The sequence below is a fragment of the Phycodurus eques genome, chromosome 20 (assembly GCF_024500275.1).
Source record: "Phycodurus eques isolate BA_2022a chromosome 20, UOR_Pequ_1.1, whole genome shotgun sequence".
Taxonomy (NCBI): domain Eukaryota; kingdom Metazoa; phylum Chordata; class Actinopteri; order Syngnathiformes; family Syngnathidae; genus Phycodurus; species Phycodurus eques.
In genome coordinates this window covers 7,934,080-7,953,845 of record NC_084544.1, presented here as the reverse complement: position 1 = coordinate 7,953,845, position 19,766 = coordinate 7,934,080, and the positions used below count along the sequence as shown (strand labels likewise).

Genomic DNA, 19,766 nt, shown 5'->3' with positions numbered 1-19,766 from the left:
AGTGACAAGCAACACTTAATATGCATTCAATATTGGAATGTCTTACCTTAAACATTAGTTGGCCAGTATTAGTGTTTAAGTTAGTGTTAGCAGCCATTTTCAACGAACACTAGTAGTGTAGTGTTAAGGTTAGTTTAGAGCAAAACCTAGTCCCCAAAGAAAAAGTAACGTTAGTGTTGAGACTATTGTTCATGTCATTGTTTTTGTGTGTCATTGTCAAGTATTATTCAGGTTGGTTTGACCCACCCGATTTCCTGAAAGGCACAGAGACGACTTGCGGAACATTCTTTTTATTATTATTTTCTTTGAACATTTTCAACTACAAATATTAAGTACTTAAGAGTGTTTCAATATCACTCAGAATGAACAGAAACAATTAAATAAAACTATCATGTACAAATTCTTTAAAAAAAAAAAAGTTAAATCAGTACCCGTCACTCATGTCCCAAACATTTGATGGCTTTTTTATTTTGGTACATACACATTTTGTCTATGGGACATTTATACAGTACAAAACTACAAGTATGAACACACTAAATAAGTCTGCAAACACAAAGACATAAACCCAGGAATGACGTGAAAAATAATACAAACAAGTCTTTGGACCTGAACTTTTCCTGGGAACAAATCAAAGCTCACGAGCTGGAAACAATTCGTTTTGGAGATTCAAATTGTCTGTTTTTGTTCTGCCTAACACAATTCATCCTATTTGTGTCCTGGGAAAGCTTAGCTTAACATTTCGAGTTGATTTTTGTGCAGATATTCACATAAAAGATTTTTTGTTTTTTTGTTTTTACACCGACAGACATTTATTTTATGGATGATGACAAACATGTCAGTTTGGTAACAAACTGAACTAACTGTACTAAATCAAATGTTAAAGCCATTCTGGTAATCTAACCAACTGTATTTTTTGCAAAAAGAGACTGGCCTTTCTTTCTTTTTTTTTTTTTTTTTTTTTTTAACTCAACTGCAGATAATATTTGTACAAAGACATTTTTGAAACTGTCAAGTGGAGTTTAAATTAAAAAAAAAAAAAAAAACATGGAGAAATGCAGTGAAATTGGCGATACAAATAAGGCGCGTAAACAGACAGCAAACAACATTGCAAGAGCGACCACACAACTAGTCTACTGGAACGCGATTCGCCACAAAACGTTAATTTAACAGGGCTCAGGCAACTCAATAGGACTGTTTATGTGCTGCTCTGTTTTGTTCAAAGTTCAAACAGCGGGCTCTGCGGAGATAATTACAGTTACACTTTTTTCCTGACATTTAATTGAGTATCATTGGAGGTTTTTTTTTTTTTTTTCCAAGAGTATTTTCAAGTGGGATGATCTGCTCGTTTTTTTTCCGTTTGCTGTAACCAATCGGGACGGCCGTAATAAAATAAATCCAAAACAGTTTCTATTTTACCGTTAAAAATGTTCAATGACTTGTCAGGTTTTTTTTTTTTTTTTGGTGAACAAATAAAATGAATAAACAACCATAGAAAATAGCACAACTTACAGTGCATAAATAGAGAAAATGCAAAAACTGGGAACTTTGCATTTTTCGGATTCTCTTTATCCTTCCTGACTTCACATTTGATTTTGCGCTTGTTAACAGCTCATTTTCATGTAACTTATATGTACACGCACAAAAATCTGGGAAATTAAACGAGTGCTGATGATTCCACCTTATATTGCATATGTTGTGCCTTAGTGTTTTTGTGTCAGCGAGCCACGGTGGCGGCGGGTGTCTTTGATGGTCTTCACGTTCCTTTATGGAGAGACCCTGAGGTGGAAGTGGAGCGGCTGGTCACCTGTGGGAAGACACGGTTCAACTTCATGACGCTCACGTGGAATGGATGAATGATAATGGTGGGACAAAACTGGGTGAGGTGTGCGGCATCACACAGTAGGTGAAAATCCTATTATCGATATGGATATGCGTTAAACGTTAACTTTTTTAAACATATTGTAATGGCATTTAAACAAAACAGATTTACAAGCATAAAATGTATAGAAAGTGCCTGGTGAAGTGCGAGTGGGCGTGAGCTGTGGCTGTGTGTTGAAGAAATGGCTACAAAGTGCAACGGTGACTGTGGCTCTTCTTTCCCGCATGGCAGGGCATTACATTATGGTATTTGCTACCTTGACTTACAAGTGTACTTTGTTCGGTCACCATGCTCGGAACTCAAATCACGGTTCTCTACTGAAGTAAATGGAAATGCCATTTATCCAAAAACATTTTTCTTTTATTTTACATTTTTTTTTTCCTCAGGTTCAGCAGCTTCTCCATCTTTTCATGGACAGACAGTCTGCTACTTAGAAAATATTTGCTCACCCCTGACTGGCATTAAAGCCTCTATCAGACACTTGTACTGCTTCACCAATTGAACTACACACTCCTCACTCACTTTCTTAGAACCCAAGGTTAAAAAAAAAAAAAAAAAAAAAAAAAATTTGGCAAAATAACTAGTAAAATGGAAAATCCGAGCACAATATACAACTGAAAACGACTTTCGCTGCGACGTAACCAACGTGAACTGATGGTGGGCGGATGTTGAGAAGTTTATAGTTTATATAGTTTATATCTTTGACAGTCACTTTGTAAATGTTTGCTCGCAACGCAAAGCAAAGCAAAGCAAAAAAAGTGCTATTAGCGGAGGAGCGCTTTCAAGCATACTTACTTGTTTGGAAGCTTCAGAGGAGGAATGGACTTCATTTTCAAAATGGCCGTTGAGCCGCAACACTGCTGCGAAGACATAAAGAAGTCATGAGCATTCTGAGGTGTTGTGGAAATTAGTTTGAAGGTGCTCCTCACCTTGCGGTTCCAACCTGGGGTCCACAAATCCCCAGTGTTGGTAAAGAGCCGCCAGCTCGTGCGGACTGTAACTCTTCAAGAGGCTCACTACGTCAAATTCCGGGGGGGGGTCCGCGACTGCGGCGTCAGGCTTGGCCTGAGGGTAAAGCAGCGGTTCGAAGTAAGCCCGGTGGCCCCACATGCTCATGGCGGCCCAGAGGTCAGCCCCTTTGGGACTCGGCGAGGGGAGCCTCTGGGGGCGGTGTCGATCCGAGTCGGAAGACGCCCCGCCGTGACTCAACATGAAGCCGAGGCCCTCCTTTGGAAAGGTTCCCTCCGTCGCGGTTCTCCCGGAGACACTTTTGCCGGACGAGCTCGCTTTGCTGGCACTCTGCGCCGCGCGTTTCTGCTCTGACTTCACCCTCCCGCGTGAATCCGGAGCTTTCGTGTCCTTCGCCTGAGGCTTGGACTTGGCACCTGATTGGCTCTTAGCGGCCGCCTGCTTGGTGCTGCTGCCAGCTGGCGGTTGTGTGCGGTGGCTTCTGGGCGCGGGCAACGCCGGGCAGTCTTTCCCTTCGAGGAAGGGCGGGGGTCCCGTGCGCCTCCACGGGGAGGTCTTCGGAGTCCGGACGCCGTTAGCGAACGGCGCCCACTTGGGGGCCGCGGAGCTGCCGCCGCCCACCCTATGCGACACCCGCTGATGGATCCACAGCACCTCGGGGTAGCAGGTGGCGTGGGAACAATACGGACACTGATGCCTCAGCAGGCTTTCTTTTTGAACCCAGTCATGTCCTTTATTGTCCGCTAGTGACGACAAGTTGAGAAGACTCCCTAAAGAGCTGCCCGTCCTCGCCTCGCCGTCGCTGGACGTCTCCGTTTTAATGTTCAGTTCACCGGGCAAGCCGGGGTAGGGGTTCCAATATGGTTGACAAAGTAGCGCGCTCCTTTTCCGGAGGTAGTCCACGTACTTGGAGGCCTTGCAGCTACTTTGGCCGGCCACGTTGTCCGACGCCGCGCTCCGTTTGCCGTCCTGGTGCTGCGCGCGCACGTGAGCCCTGAGCAGTGAGGCGTCCGCAGTGTGGAAGTCACAGTGCTCGCACAAGAGAGGCTTTTCATCTGGAGGTCAGACAGAGCAGAAGAATTTGTGTGTAAAACATGGAGAAGCCTTTCAAATGGTTTCAAAGCGGAACTTAATCTTTTACTAAAATTCCAGTACCAGCTATGTGATGAAGATACTTTTCCACAGTATTTGCTGCCATTTAAAATCAATACAAAACTATTTCAAACAATTGATTCATCCCGGCTGCCGACTAGTTAGAGCATCTGCCTCACAGTTCTGAGGAGCGGGGTTCAATCCCCGGCGCCGCCTGTGTGGAGTTTGCATGTTCTCCCCATGCCTGTGTGGGTTTTCTCCGGGCACTCCGGTTTCCTCCCACATCCCAAAAACATGCGTGGTAGGTTAATTGACAACTCTAAATTGCCCGTAGGTGTGAATGTGAGTGCGAATGGTTGTTGGTTTGTATGTGGCCTGCGATTGGCTGGCAACCACTTCAGGGTGTACCCCGCCTCCTGCCCGATAATAGCTGGCATAGGCTCCAGCACGCCTGCAACCCTAGTGAGGAGAAGCAGCTCAGAAAATGGATGGATGGATGGATGGATGATTCATCCCTAATTTCTCCCACAGTAGAAATTAATCCATTGCGTAAAGGTGAGAAACACGCTTGCTGCAATTCCACTATATTCCACAAGAGGTCTCCTTAGCCACGCAATGAAATGTGCACGCAGGCAGCAAGTACAGTACTGAGCATTGTTGAGCAATTTCATCTTATTTTTTCATCTTTTGTATATTTGTGCATTTTTTTATGCAATAATTTTTTTTTATTGTTTGTCTAGTGTCTATTTGTTTGTGTTTTACATTTTATATTTATGTATTTTCACCAAATATTTTATATATATGTTTTGTCATTTTGTAATTATTCTGTGTAATTTTTATTTTTCCTTCCTCACAAATATTTTGGTATTTTGTTTATTTAGTATTTTTTCAATTATTTTTACATATTTTCCTAATTTGCCTCAAACATTTTTGTTAATATTTTATTTTGATTTAATGTTCCTCATTTTCATTCCTCATATCAAATGTTTATTTGATTGATTTGATTGTTTATTTGTCTGATATTTTGTATTGTTGATTCATATTTTGGTCTATTATTATTTTGGCTGAAATGTCAAAGTCCATTATTTCTGTCTAATATTTTAGTTTTTTCCCTAATATTTGTGTATTATTTTGTCTGATATTTATATATATTTCTAGTTGAAATCTATTTAGATTTCTACGAGAAAATCTATTTTCTATTTAGTAGAATATATTACCACTTTGTAACCATTATATTATTTTTAATATTTGTCTATTTTTCAGCAAATATTTTTGTGTTTTTTGTCCATAACATTTTTGGGGTAAAAAAAAAAAAAAAAAAAAACAATTTTGATTTTTTTGTGTCTAATATTTAATTTTTCCCCCTGGTATTAGTGGTTTTATGTCTACTATTTGTGCATTACTTTGTTTAATATTAATCATTGCGTCAAGCATTTGTTGTATCATAATTATTGTATTTTGTAATATTTATATCACCTTGTAATAATAATTTTGTGTATTTTTCAGCTGTTTTTTGTCAAATATTTTCTTATTTTGTATTTAGTTTTTAATGAATATGTGAGTATTTTTCACCTAATATTTTCATGCTTTTTTTTGTCTCATATTTTGTATTATGAAGTGCTGATTGTTACCTTCCTTCTCCTGATTCCTGCTGCCATCTTTGTCTCCAATCGTTCTGTGTTGCAGCGCCTCGTAAAAGGCTTGCCCAAGTCCGTTCAGTAAGATGCGCTCTTTCTGGCAACTCTTCTTGTCCAAGGCGGCCTTGGCAGCTTGCTCGAGAACGGTGTCGCCCTTCTTCTTCTTAGCGCTGGAAGCGGGCACGTCGATGGGCTTCCTCTTCTTCTCCGGCTTGGCGGAGACGTATTCACCCTTCGCCGTGTCGTACGCCACGTCGGCGTCAGCGAGTCGTTCCTCCCAGCCGATGCATTTCTCGCCGGCTTCCGCCAGTCGCCCCCTTGTGGCTAATTGCCAAGCCTGGTAGCTGCACAGGGGATCCAGCTCTGGGATTCTCCGGCCCAGATTTCTTTCCGCTTGGGCTTCCTTCGGTGCGACGCGGGTGAGGTTGAGGCTTTCCAAAAACCGGTTTTTAGTCAGCTGCCAGGCCTCGAGGTCTTGCGGTGCATTGTGGCTGTTTCTGTGTAACCTTTCATGCAGGCGCAAGGTTTTGCTGTCCGTGAAGAAGTGGCCGCAGTTACCGCAAAGCTCGTAGAGGCACTCGTCGTTGGCGAGCGCAGCGGGGTCCTGCGGCACGCCGTTGACGGTGGCGGGCGGCTCGTCGCTCTTGCCGCCCCGCAACTGCGCTTTGACCCGGTGGATGCGCATGTGGCTCTGCAGGAACCACGCCTGGCGGAAGCGGCGGCCACAGATGCGACAGCCGTGGTCCTGCGCGCTGCGGTGCCGCTTCATGTGCGACTTGAGTAATGGCGCCTGGGCAAAGTCTTGGCCGCAGATGCTGCAGGAAAAGGGCCCGGCGTCCAAGCACTGAGGCTCTAAATCTTTTGCTTTTTTCTTGTTTGGTTTCTTCTTTACAGTCTCGGGAGTGTCCGGTATCTCCTCTTCCGCCTGTTGGTCGCTGAGGCCGAACAGGCCCAACTTGTGGCTCCGGATATGCGCCTTGAGGGTTCCCTTCTGTGCCGTCCTGTGGTCGCAGTACGGGCATTTGTACGGCTTCTCGCGGGTGTGCCGCCGCATGTGCTGCGACAGCGAGCTGAGGAGGGGGAAGCTGCGGCCGCACACGCCGCACGTGTGGCCCGAAGCGGCATCTTCCTCCGTCTCGCCGTCTTTCGGCGCCGCTTCCTCCTCCCGCCTAGCTTTGGTCTCCATCGATCGCTGGTGCCGAGTGTTGCTAGTAGGAGATGACTTTGCCGACAAGGTTGCTTTCAGAGAGCTAGTAGGTAGTTGGAGAAGGAGTCAAAAAATCCGGTTAGCATCACTGCTTTGGGGTCATCCAGCCATTCTTCACCAATCTGCAGACTCTTTGATCAAGTTAACCTGAAACACACATGATTAGAATTGTCAGTCTTCTGTAAAGTCTCTCAAGTGATACCATTGTCCCACGACTAAAGAGTGACTAGACTTGCACATTTTCCAAAATACAAGCCGTCGCTTGGCCTATTTTTTTGTTCAAAACCTTTTGAGATAACGCGATTGATGGTGGAAGGTCAACTCACTTCCCAAAAAGCCGCAGTTTGGCACCTCGTAAGAAGCTTTTAGCTAAACATAAAGAAAAGAGAATTACATGTGTATTTAAAACGTTGCCTTTGGGACTCTGCTAGCTTAATGTAAAACCCCATTAGGGGACTAACGAAAAACCAGCATCACTGTCGTAGAGTACCCTTCAAGCAAAGGATATTTGAACAATAACGTTGTTGCAACACATGGGAGAAAAAAAATAATATTCCTGCAGAGTATGGAGTCATTTTGTCTGTTGAGCCGCAACACTGCTGCAAAGACATCAAGAAGTGGTGGCCAAGGCGCATTAATTGTACAGTGGGTACAGGAAGTATTCAGACCCCCTTAAATTCTTCACTCTTTGTTATATTGCAGCCATTTGCAAAAATCATTTAAGTTCTTTTTTTCCCTCATTAATGTACACACAGCAACCCGTATTGACAGAAAAAAAACAGAATTGTTGAAATATTTGCAGATTTACTAGAAATGAAAAACTGCTATCACACAGCCATAGGTTTTCAGACCCTTTGCTGTGACACTCATATATTTAACTCGGGTGCTGTCCATTTCTTCTGATCATCCCTGAGATGGTTCTATACCTTCATTGGACTCCAGCTGTCTTTGATTATACTGATTGGACTTGATTAGGAAAGCCACACCCCTGTCTATATAAGACCTTACAGCTCACAGTGCATGTCAGAGCAAATGAAAATCATGAGGTCAAAGGAACTGCCTGCAGAGCTCAGAGACAGAATTGTGGCAAGGTACAGATCTGGCCATGGTTACAAAAACAAAATTCTAAAATTCTGCTACACTTTAGGTTCCTAAGAGCACAGTGGCCTCCATAATCCTTAAATGGAAGACGTTTGGGACGATCAGAAGCCTTCCTAGAGCCGGCCGTCCAGCCAAACTGAGAAATCGGGGGAGAAGAGCCTTGCTGAGAGAGGTAAAGAAGAACCCAAAGATCACTGTGGCTGAGCTCCACAGACGCAGTCGGGAGATGGGAGAAAGTTCTAGAAAGTCAACCATCACTGCAGCCCTCCAGCAGTCGGGGCTTTATGGCAGAGTGGCCCGACGGAACCCTCTCCTCAGTGCAAGACACATGAAAGCACCCATGGAGTTTGCAAAAAAAAAAAAAAAAAAAAACCCTGAAGGACTCCAAGATGGTGAGAAATAAGATTCTCTGGTCTGATAAGACCAAGATAGAAATTCTTGGCCTTTATTCTGAGTGGCATGTGTGGAGAAAGCCAGGCACTGCTCATCACCTGTCCAATACAGTCCCAACAGTGAAGCATGGTGGTGGCAGCATCATGCTGTGGGTGAGTTTTTCAGCTGGAGGTACAGGACAACTGGTTGCAATCGAAGAAAGGATGAATGGGGCCAAGTACAGGTATATCCTGGACGAAAACCTTCTCCAGATTTAATAACTAATAGATTTTTTTCTATTAGTTACATTTTTATTTGTTATATTTTGTGTCCAATTTGTTTGTAATATTTGTGTAATTTAATCAAATATTTCATTTTTCTACGTTTTTGTATTTTGTGAATTTGCGAATTTTTCATCTATCCATCCATCCATTTTCTGAGCCGCTTCTCCTCACTAGGGTCGCGGGCTGCTGGAGCCTATCCCGGCTATCATCGGGCAGGAGGCGGGGTACACCCTGAACTGGATGCCAGCCAATCGCAAGGCACATACAAACTAACAACCATTTGCACTCACATTCACACCTACGGGCAATTTAGAGTTGTCAATTAACCTACCATGCATCTTTTTGGGATGTGGGAGGAAACCGGAGTGCCCGGAGAAAACCCACGCAGGCACAGGAGAACATGCAAACTCCACACAGGCGAACCCGGGTCCTCAGAACTGTGAGGCAGACGTTCTAACCAGTCGTCCACCGTGCCGCAATTTTTCATCTAGTATTTTTCTATTGTTTTCTTTTGTACTTTATACCTCTTTATTTCTGTTTGAAATGTTTTTTGCTGAATACTTTTGGAATTTTCATCTTTTGTTTTCCCCCTAATATTTATGTTTTCTAAGACAGTATTTACAGTATGTACTTTTTCCCAATATGCGTGTATTTATCTAATATTTGTGATTTATCTTATACTTGGGGATTTTTTTTTGTCTTAAAAAAAAAGTACTCGATCTGATTAATCAACAATAAATTCCACAATAATCAGCACAATACTTCACAATCAATTAATCAACTCATCGATTTACAACCATTTTCAAGAACCAGCCAGTTCTTTCTTGTTGTATCTACTCAGTTTCACTCGTAGCACATCACATAATAAATGAGGGGGGAAATAAGCACAAGCTCTGCACTGACAATCCATTTAGGACAATTTGCAATTACAGGGGACTCTAGTATAACCTTTGTCCCTCACCAGTGGAGAGGCGCCTGTCTGCATGTATTAGAGTGCCAGCCTCTGTCCAAATTGAGTGTGTGAGGCCAAGCATGAAGAGACGTATTCATTCCTGGACCAACGAGGATGAGCCCTCAGGGTCAGCACACTCTAATTCACGATCAATAATCCATTATGACCCAACTTTGGTGCGCACAGAAACACATACTTACTCCGGGGCTAAGTGCTGACATGATAGTCTTGTTTGCTGGCATGTTAAACATTGCTGTTTAACGAATGACTTGAATGCTTTCTGTGTAGACTTTTCAAACTGGTGGGAAACGATGATCTCTGAGGTTTAAGTAGCTCTGAGACACACGCTTGTGTGAACAATGGTCCCTGTTCTGAACCAGGCCGGGACATGTGACTGGGCCAAACAGAGAGTGACTGGTTTTTTTTGTTTTCTCTGCGAAAGAACATATACTCCGTGGCCCGATCGCCATCCAGGCAGTAAAAAGTAAAACCTGCTATTGTGTCGCCCGCACCAGAACTGTCACATCGCCTCACGTCTGGGCCCCCGCCGCCTGGGTTGAGGGGGGGGTCATTGTTTGAGCAACAGAGGCCGTGGCCTGCGTGTCACCGCAAGAACAACAGACGACTCCGCCCGGCCTTGGGCCTTACTTGAGCGCGACAAAGGTGATTTTTCTAGAGGGTGGGGGGTGAAGCTTGCCCGTCTACTTATCAGCATCGCATCTGTCCTGGAATGGGTTTCGTGTTGGGAGTCTCGTCCGGACGTGGCAGGTGTTTGCTGAAGGCAGACGGCGTCAGATTAGCGTACGGCTAATGTGGCACGCTGTCCTTCGAAAGGGGGGCAGGGAGGATGTGCACGGGAAACTGGAGGGTGGCAATTAGGGGGTTAAGGTTAAGGCACAATGGGGATGAAGTCAACAGATGGGAATAAACAGGCCATGAGTCTGGGGGGCTTCGCCACTGCGGCATTAAGAACCTTTGTCGAGGCAACCTACAAAGTGGAAAACTCCTTAAATGTGAGCGCACCTCGCAAGGCCTCAATTCAGACAGCATCAAAGGATTAACTGTGTTTTTGAACGTGAAGTAGGCAGATTCATCAAAGCCAAAAAGACTGTTGCGCTATCCAAATATTTTAAGTCTTTTTTTTGTCCAGCGAGTTTTTCAGTATCATGATAGTCAAAGATGCAAGCCATGTTTAGCCAAAGATGGTATTGACAAACTATTGGTGAACTTTTTAGCTTTTATTTGTTTGTTTGAGATGTTGAACAAGACTGAGTGCAGATGTACACTGCGGAGTTAGCTTCTTGCACAAGCAGCTATAAGTTGGTGTTTTCAGTATGTATGTTATTTACTGTACATTGCATTCATGGTTGCGTTCTTACACACACAGAGTTTTTTTCAATAGTATTTTCATTTGTATAATGCTTTTGTATTTTTCATCTAGAATGTTTTATTTAGTACTACTTTTGTAACTTTTTGTGTAGTTTTCTTGTCTTAGATAATGTATTCTAATATTTGTGTATTTCTTGTCTTTTTCCTCATATTTATTTTTTTTCATTCAATATTTTGCATTTTTCATTTTTTTAAATATTTGTCTTATTTAAAATTTTCATTCACTATTTATTGTAATATGTTTGTATTTTTGTCTCCAGTTTAGTATTTTGTGTGATTTTTTTTTAGTATAATGTATTTTTTTGTTTTTTACATTTCCATCATTTTTTTTATATTTTCTTTCCAATTAGTTTTAATTTTCCTTATATTTGTGTATTTTTGTCTAACATTTTGTTAATGTTTCAATATTTTTGTAATATTCTTAGTATAATCGCGCTATATACTAGCTATACTTCTATGACAGTTAATAATGTCTACGACAGCCTGTACAGTTAGCAAACCTTTTTGGGTGGGCTGTGGAACAAACTACTCCAAACTATTCCAAATATAATAAAATAATATAAAAGCAAATGTTTTTAAAGTCAACCAAATGGGATTTTGGGCGACCTTCGCGATACTACTGAAGATGCTCAGTTCATATTAGCCTCTGCAATGTAACTCTCTCTCTCTCTCTCTCTCTCTCTCTCTCTCTCTCTCTCGCTCTCTCTCTCTCTCTCTCTCTCTCTCTCTCTCTCTCTCTCTCTCTCTAGATATTCGTTTGTGTCCTTTTCACCTCTTATGCTAGTAGTGCCTTTGGAGGTGTGTAAAGTAATGTTGCTCCGAGGGGCTGTGCTCATATCTTTTAGAATCCCTTGCGCCCCTTTTCTCTCCCTTTTCTTTGGCAGATGAATAGGCATGCCCAGTCAGCTGTCCTCGCATTGATTCATCCTGACGTCCCACAACCAGCTCAGCACAAACTCCCTATGGTTAGGTGTGTGTGTGTGAGTGTGTTCTTGCATGAAAATAGCCACTGCCGGTGTGCGTGTTGCACCAAAACCATGGGTTTAATTTCTTGCCAAGGACTAGAAATAGCATCATAACGGAATTTGATTTTTTTTTTTGCAAAGCATCTAAAATGGCTGTTGTGGTTATTTTCAGGAGCACTTTTTTTTTTTTTTTTTTTTTAAACTGTAACCAGGTATGACACTACAGATATTTGAACAATATATCAATGACTTTAGAGATGAGGTCATCCAAATATTTCCAACAAGCAGAAGTAGCAGGCCTGTGCCAAAGCTACCGCTGACTGGAGCGTGAGCACGTGACCGTCCTTATGCTTGTGTTCAGAGCCATGCTCGCTGGCTTGCTAAACCGCACCTCGCATCCATTTCTGACCAATAATCCTGTCTGTTTTCATCAAGCGGCATCAAACAAAATCTAATACACAACGTCAAGGCTTGTTTTGCTCGCTAATGTTGTGTAAATATAAAGCCATTTCCCCCCTCATCAAATAATCCCCTAAATTTGCAGTCGTAAACAATAATGTCTATTCCAAACACTGACTATCTTTTTGTTACAAATTGGCTCATTATAGGGTACAAAGGCATCACATTACCTTTCAGGCTTCTGGGTGTGATTTCAAACAGAGCACACACATCTCTAATTCAAATGCACTCACGTGTGGACATTATAAGGCCCACAATTAAAAAATACAGGCAAAAAGTCAAAAGACACCATCTGATGACTTTGACCGCAAGGAATAATTGGGCTCAAATCAACTTTAAAATAGGGCCACGGGATACTGGAGAAAAAAATAAATAAAATAATAAAAAACAAAAAACACATGAACGCATCAGTCAGAACGAACAACAAACAACAATGGAGGAAAACAATGAAGACTAGCTAGCGTAGACTAGCAAAGATAATCATGATCTTTTAGAGACATTGAGAATTGGGCCTTTGATGACTTCGACTGGAAGGGGGAGTCGGGCTCAAAATCGGCCTGATTATCAGGGTGTGTACCGGGTTTTCAGTCGAGTCTTTTAAGCCAGTATGTAATAACTACGTCAAATAACGTTGTCGCTGGTCATTTGGATATATTTGGACACCAAACAGAGCAATATGTCCAATATGTTTTGATATTTTCCAACAGTGTGTCAAAGAAGTATACAGTTAGGCAGACGCACAAATCAGTCCTCCAGCGCCAGCAGTTCTCAGTTGGTTCCTCGAGCGACTTAGTAACAATGAAGCTGGTGTGGGCAAACAGCCTCATCTACCTAAGGGATTAGACAACAGCCGGCTACGCATTCAAATAACTTTTAACACACATTTTTCCCCACCCCCTTTGCCAGCCGCCTTGTCCAACCCAGTGTGCAGTTACACAACATACACAGGGATTATTACTCTTCACGGCACTAGGCAAGCTGCTTCACGAGTGGCCTTTTATCATGAAATCAAAGGCGTGTGAGTAAAGATCAAACATCATGTACAGAACATCAATACGGTCAAACATCACATACAGAACCTGTTAATTTTTAACTCTAAATTTAAGATAAGATCTTTGGAGCGTCGTTGGTGTTCGAGGCTAACTTTTCCCAATGTGGACCCCCACACTCTTTTCAGTGTGGATTGGCTGGTGTGGGAGACACTGTCGTATAATCTGTGGGCATTAACTTGCTCTCTAAAAAAAGCACTCTCAACAGGGATTAGATTATCGCAGCAAGGTCAGCGTCGACTTGCCGCGACCGTTTCTCTCGGCAGCGCTCATTTGCCTCGCTGGTTTCTACATTTAAACCCGCAGACTGATGTACATTTCAACACTACATCTGATTTCATCCATCCATCCATTTTCTGAGCCGCTTCTCCTCACTAGGGTCGCGGGCGTGCTGGAGCCAATCCCAGCTGTCATCGGGCAGGAGGCAGGGTACACCCTGAACTGGTTGCCAGCCAATCGCAGGGCACACAGAAACAAACAAACAACCATTTGCACTGACATTCACACCTAGGGCCAATTTAGAGTCTCCAATTAATGCATGTTTTTGGGATGTGGGAGGAAACCGGAGTGCCCGGAGAAAACCCACGCAGACACGGGGAGAACATGCAAACTCCACACAGGCGGGGCCGGGGATTGAACCCGGGTCCTCAGAACTGTGAGGCTGACGCTCTAACCAGTCGGCCAACGTGCCGCCCATCTGATTTCAGTCCTGTGTAAATCCATGTCGGAAGAATAACTCACATCATATTATCATGGATTAAATGTGTATTATATTGTAGAATTTAAGACGAGGCTGACTTTTCAACATTAAAGGTGTTAAGAAAAAAAGACATTTTCAACATTTTATCATTAACATCTACGTCCACATTCCACCTGAACTGTCCAACCAAAGACAAGACTAGCAAAGAATATGGGCAAAGACTAGCTAGATAGATGGATAGATAGATGAAAGACTAGTGAGCATGGGTAAAGACAAGAGTAGTGAAGATGAGCAAAATCTAGCAAGGCTTACTGAAGATGCGCAGACTGCAATGATGAGTAAAGACCACCAAAGACTATTGACGACTGGCAAAGATGAGCAAAGGCTAGTAAATTATACCAAAGGCTAGCAAACATGAGCAAAGAAGAGCGAAGACTATTGAAGATGAGCAAAAATAGTACATGGAATTGACAATTAATACAAAAAAGTACAAAGAGGGAAGATTAGCAGAGACTACCAAAGACAAGTGAAGACTCTCAAAGATGAGCGTAGACTATCCGTGACTAATGCAGCCAGCCAAATTCACATTCTGACTTGCGAGCAGTCGTCGCAAACTAATGGGAACAAATAACTGGTAACAGTACTCTTAAGTCCTCAACAATCTGCTTAAACATTTCAAAAGCTAAAACGTAGGTACAGATGAGGTAGTTTTTAGTTTCTTGTACTTACTTGACTATATTATTTTTGTGTCATTATGACAAAATAAAATTGACTTTGGACTTTTTATTTGTACTACATCCAACCTGAGGCAAATCCTAACATAGCTGCTTTGTGAAGTACCGGACATGCTGGACTATAACTATAATAGCTATCTATTCTACTTACACGACAATGGCGACATGTGTAAAAATGTCTTTTTGGCATGCAGTGATCAAGGTAATGATTGTGGAGAGGTAAGGTGATATGTGTGCTCAGCCATTTTACCCTGCTGCAAAGTAGAAGAATGACAGCTGGCAGCAGGGTTTGGATTAGGTTTCCCCATCGGGGCTACTGCATCTTTTACACCACCCCGCTGCTCGGGAATAGAATGGTGCTATAGTAACCTGACTCCCTCGTGCACACATCCAATCTAGTCTTGGCCCTCGACGGGGTTTAACAGAAGACGGGATCGGCGAACGCCTGACTCATCGCCGCCACCTTCCATCTGGACGTCCTGCTTGTCGTTCCTGCGCACTGTTTAAAAATAAACCCCAAAACGCAATCATTCTGTATATGACAGAATGAGACATAAAACCATTGTCATATCGCATTTCACTAGATGCTATGCTAATCGTGCTAGATTGTCGTCAGTGCAATTTAGTAACACAGTGGCACCTCAACATTCAAACAAGCAGTTGGGAAACCAAAAGAAGCTATTTCAAAAAGAGGCAAGACTTCATCAAATCTCGTGTGACTTTCGTTCAGTAAGCATCCAAAGCAGGGGTCACCAACCTTTTAGAAACTGGAGAGCTACTTTTTGGGTACTGAGTGATGTGAAGGCCTACAAGTTTGATACATCCATCCATCCATCCATTTTCTGAGCCGCTTCTCCTCACTAGGGTCTGCTGGAGCCTATCCCAGCTATCATTGGGCAGGAGGCGAGGTACACCCTGAACTGGTTGCCAGACAATCGCAGGGCACAAACAAATTAACAACCATTTGCACTCACATTCACACCTACGGGCAATTTAGAGTTGTCAATAAACCTAGCATGCATGTTTTTGGGATGTGGGAGGAAAGCGGAGTGCCCGGAGAAAACCCACGCAGGCACGGGGAGAACATGCAAACTCCACACAGGCGGGGCCGGGGATTGAACCCATCATCTTATTTTCAAAGTTCTTGGTGCGTTATATTCAGGTTGAAGTGGGCATTTCACCCAGATTAAGCATTTTGACAGACTGTCATTTTTGCAAAATCTTGTCACGTTGCTAGTAACGTAGCGAACGTCATTTTGCCTCCATTGCATGGATTATTGTGCCTATTCCTAGTCCCAAAAAACTGTCTGAAAACATTTGTATTGATTCATACACAATGCAATCACTAAATCATGACTTTCTGTCATTTTAACGTACTATGTTTTCATTTAGGGGACACCTGTGTTTTCGGACTGTCCCTGAAAGCACCAATAACCTTTAGATAGCTAGATAGTTTATTAATCCCACAAATAGGTGAAGCAACGTGCTTAAAACCAGTTAATAAATATGTCAGCCTCTGTGGACGCACATTAAGGGTGGCCTTTCCCCCTCACATCTTCCTGTCTGCTCAGTCTGTTCCCATCCCCCATCTCCTGTCCAGACCCCAGACCCCTGACCCAATCTCCATGATTAAATCATTTTTCTTTAGCCCAAATTCGCCCCCGCCCCACAACCACCATCCCAAGCCTCCCCGCTCTTTCTCTCTCTCTCGTCTGGTAGATGGCGCGCACCCTCCTCTATTGATCGTCATGCTGAGGAGATTACCCTAATAGCTGGGATTACCTCCCCACATGTTGGGTTGGCCACATACGGCAGGGTGGGGCGGGGAGGCGAGCGCCAGGGATGAGTATGGAAAAAGGAGGAAGGAAGTGGAATTTGGGGTTTGTAAAAAATAATAAAAAAAAAAAAAAAAACATAATTGGAATGACAAAATTACTAAAACAACAAAACAGCTACTACACCTGCGGTTAGCTCAGTTCATAGATTGTTCACTCAGGGCATTAAGAGTCAACTGTTTTGCCCATTTGAACTATGTTGCGAACCAAAACAGCAGCACCTAAATGAAGACAAGAAATGGATGAAATGACAAGATGAATGAAGCCTTGCTGCATGTTGTTAACAAATTAAAGATGATCTCGCCTAAAGATTAGCATTGCGGTAGATTTGGTAGTCACTCCACAATGTTGTTTACACCAATATTTATGTTCCAGGAAGCTAGGTGAATTGTAGTCCTTTTTATTTTGCTCAAAACTTCCAATTGGCATAATATACAGGTAAATTCAAACAAAGTAGTAGAAGTGGGTGATAAATAAATGTTGCCTCCATTGCTTCAAGACGTTATTAATCAACAATAATCCCACAATGATCAATGGATTATTATGACTATTCCTAATCCCAAAAACAGGCCTGAAAAAGTGCGAAGATCACTACCACACCTTCATGACTTTCAACAAAATTTTACAATTTGTCTTCATTGCTTCAAGACATGATTAATCAATGGTCCCACACAAATGATCATTATGCATATTCCTAGTCTCCAAAAGAGTAGTATTGATCTAACTGATGACTTTCTGTAGTTTTAAACTATATTTTAATTTGCCCCCCCCCCCCCCCTTGCTTCATGACATGCTTCATCAACAATCCCACTTAAAATGCTTATTTTTCATACCAATTTTAATATAACTGATATACACATATACTCCCTGGAAATAGCTGGACTATACAGTTCCACTTTGCCTCCATGGCTTCACACACTCCCACACTGTTCAAAGGGTTAGGATGTCTATTCCTAGTCCCCAAAAAGTTCCCAAAACATCTGTATTGAGCCATACACAATGCAATCACTCATTGATGAATGCCAGTAGTTTCAATATATATTTACATTTTCCTCTATAAATATATAATACTAAATATGGATAGGACATGATTAATCGCCGGTATTTTTAAAATTGATTTATGTTTATTACTGATATATATTGCCTGTGGATGTAGCCGCAATATATGTCACCTGCATAGCTTGAGTAATCAACTACTTAAAATATTCGCCTTTAATATGTATTAACATGCATTACTGATATAGACTGCTTTAATGAAGGGAGGTATGCATGGATGTAGCTACAGCTCCATTTTGCCTTCCACTGCTTCAAGACATGATTAATCAACAATCCCACACTGATCAAAGGATTACGCCTAATACTCGTCCCAAAAGGGTCTGAAAACATCTGTATTGATCCATACACACAACACAGTCTGTAACTGACCACTTTCTGTAGTTTCTCAACTCTGTGTTTCCCCGGGGAATGTAGTTTTTCATCATTTTAGATGCTTTCCCAGGCCTAATCATGAGACATTTTGATGGCCCTCCTGTTCTGTTCGCTAATCCCCATTTAAAAGCAATCCCGTGGAAACAACAAGCAAGACACATTCGTTGCTGCTTTTCTCCCCAAACCTACCTTTCACACAACGTGATAACTTGAAACACGTTTGACCCTAAGGGTCTTTCATGAAGATGTGTAAAAAAAAGATGCGAGAGAGATGGGGGGGGGGGTTGAGACAAGGAATGCCCGTTAATCCGCCGCTGATCCGCCACAATGGCAGCCTTGTTTGCGCCAACTTTGTTGACAAGATGACGATGAACGAGATGAAAACGATAAAACAGTGTGAGAGTGAGGAGGAAAGGGGGAGGAGAAGCAGGAGGATGGCCAGCAGGGGAAGCCTGTTGTCCCGGGACATACCCCCCCTCTCAAAAAAAAAAAAAAAAAACACACACAAAAAAAGCGACAAGTAGCTAACTCCTAACTGGAGTCGAACTAAAGTGTTCTTACCTCGCTCGGATTGCTGAGCGCGGAGGAATCCCATCACTACTCGTTCACAATGGCGACATACTTGGTGCCCTCAACTTTGTCGACGTCGTCGTCGCCGTCGTAATCACAGCCGGGGTCGGTGCACCTGAGCCGGCCACAGTCCCTCGAAGCCAGCGGTGCCGCTGTCGCTGCTGGTGCTGGTGTTATGTGCTGGTGGTGGTGCGGGCAGCGGGTGCCGTCTCGTTCCTGGAGGCGAGTGACGCGAGAGATAACAATATTAACGTTAATAACAGGCGAGGATGAGCATCTCCGCCTGGTGGCTGCGTGCGTGCGTGAGCGCCACCCCCAGCAAGTAGACGGCGCCGGTGGTTGCTCCCAAACTGTGGCCGTTCACCTTTTTATTTTTTTTAAATCAACTTGTTTTAGACGGAGCCCCGGTCATCAAAGGAGAACGGTACAAACTCATTGATGACTCTTTTTTTAAAGAGACAGTCGCACCTTTAATTTAAAAATACGTGACGTCACTAAAGACCCATAGATGTCGATGGGTTTAACACTAAATCCAGCAGACGGCGTCGTTATGAAAATGTAATTACAATTACTGAAACAGAGCGATGATGCAGGACATACATTATAAATAGGAAAGTAAAGTAATTGATAATTTAGTCTTTAGGTGACAGTTAAGTCTAAAGTCATTGATGACTCTTTTAAAGAGACAGTGCACCTGAAATTTTAAATGGGTGACGTCACTAAAGCTTTAACCATCCAGCCGAGGGCGTCGTTATGAAAAAAATATATTTACAGTACTATAATAAAATATAGTGATGATAACCATAGAACAGGACATAAACAATGCATATAGAAAAACAATAATTCATAATTGTCTCGTAATTGTACAAACCTCCATTCCAATGAAGTTGGGATGTTGTGTAAAATGTAAATACAAACAGAAAACAAAGTCCTTTTCAACCTATATTCAATTGAATACAGTACAAAGACAATATATTGAATGTTGAAACCTTTTTCTTTCAAATATTCACTCATTTTGAATTTGATGCCTGTTCTCAAAAAGCTGGGACAGGGGCATGTTTACCACTGTGTTGCACCGCCTTTCCTTTTAACAACACTCAATAAGCGTGCCAATTATTATTATTATTATTTAATTTAAAATTAT

The 19,766-nt window shown here is 42.6% G+C and overlaps 1 protein-coding gene across 2 annotated transcripts; it reads right to left on the bottom strand.

The window, feature by feature from the left end:
• Positions 1-274: 274 nt before the first annotated feature.
• On the bottom strand, positions 275-19,047 carry LOC133396117 (zinc finger protein 516-like). Of its 2 annotated transcripts, XM_061665601.1 has the most exons (6): positions 18,987-19,047; positions 18,614-18,838; positions 5,572-6,931; positions 2,809-3,903; positions 2,675-2,739; positions 275-1,804 (listed from the first exon to the last, which is right to left on the bottom strand). In XM_061665601.1, exons 3-6 carry the CDS (start codon positions 6,761-6,763, stop codon positions 1,754-1,756), a joined length of 2,403 nt encoding a protein of 800 aa, XP_061521585.1. In that variant the 5' UTR covers positions 6,764-6,931; positions 18,614-18,838; positions 18,987-19,047; the 3' UTR covers positions 275-1,753. The 2 variants fall into 2 exon arrangements, with proteins under 2 accessions (XP_061521585.1, XP_061521586.1); XM_061665602.1 differs by having other exon boundaries at positions 2,675-2,736; positions 18,614-19,014.
• Between the last annotated feature and the right edge of the window lie 719 nt (positions 19,048-19,766).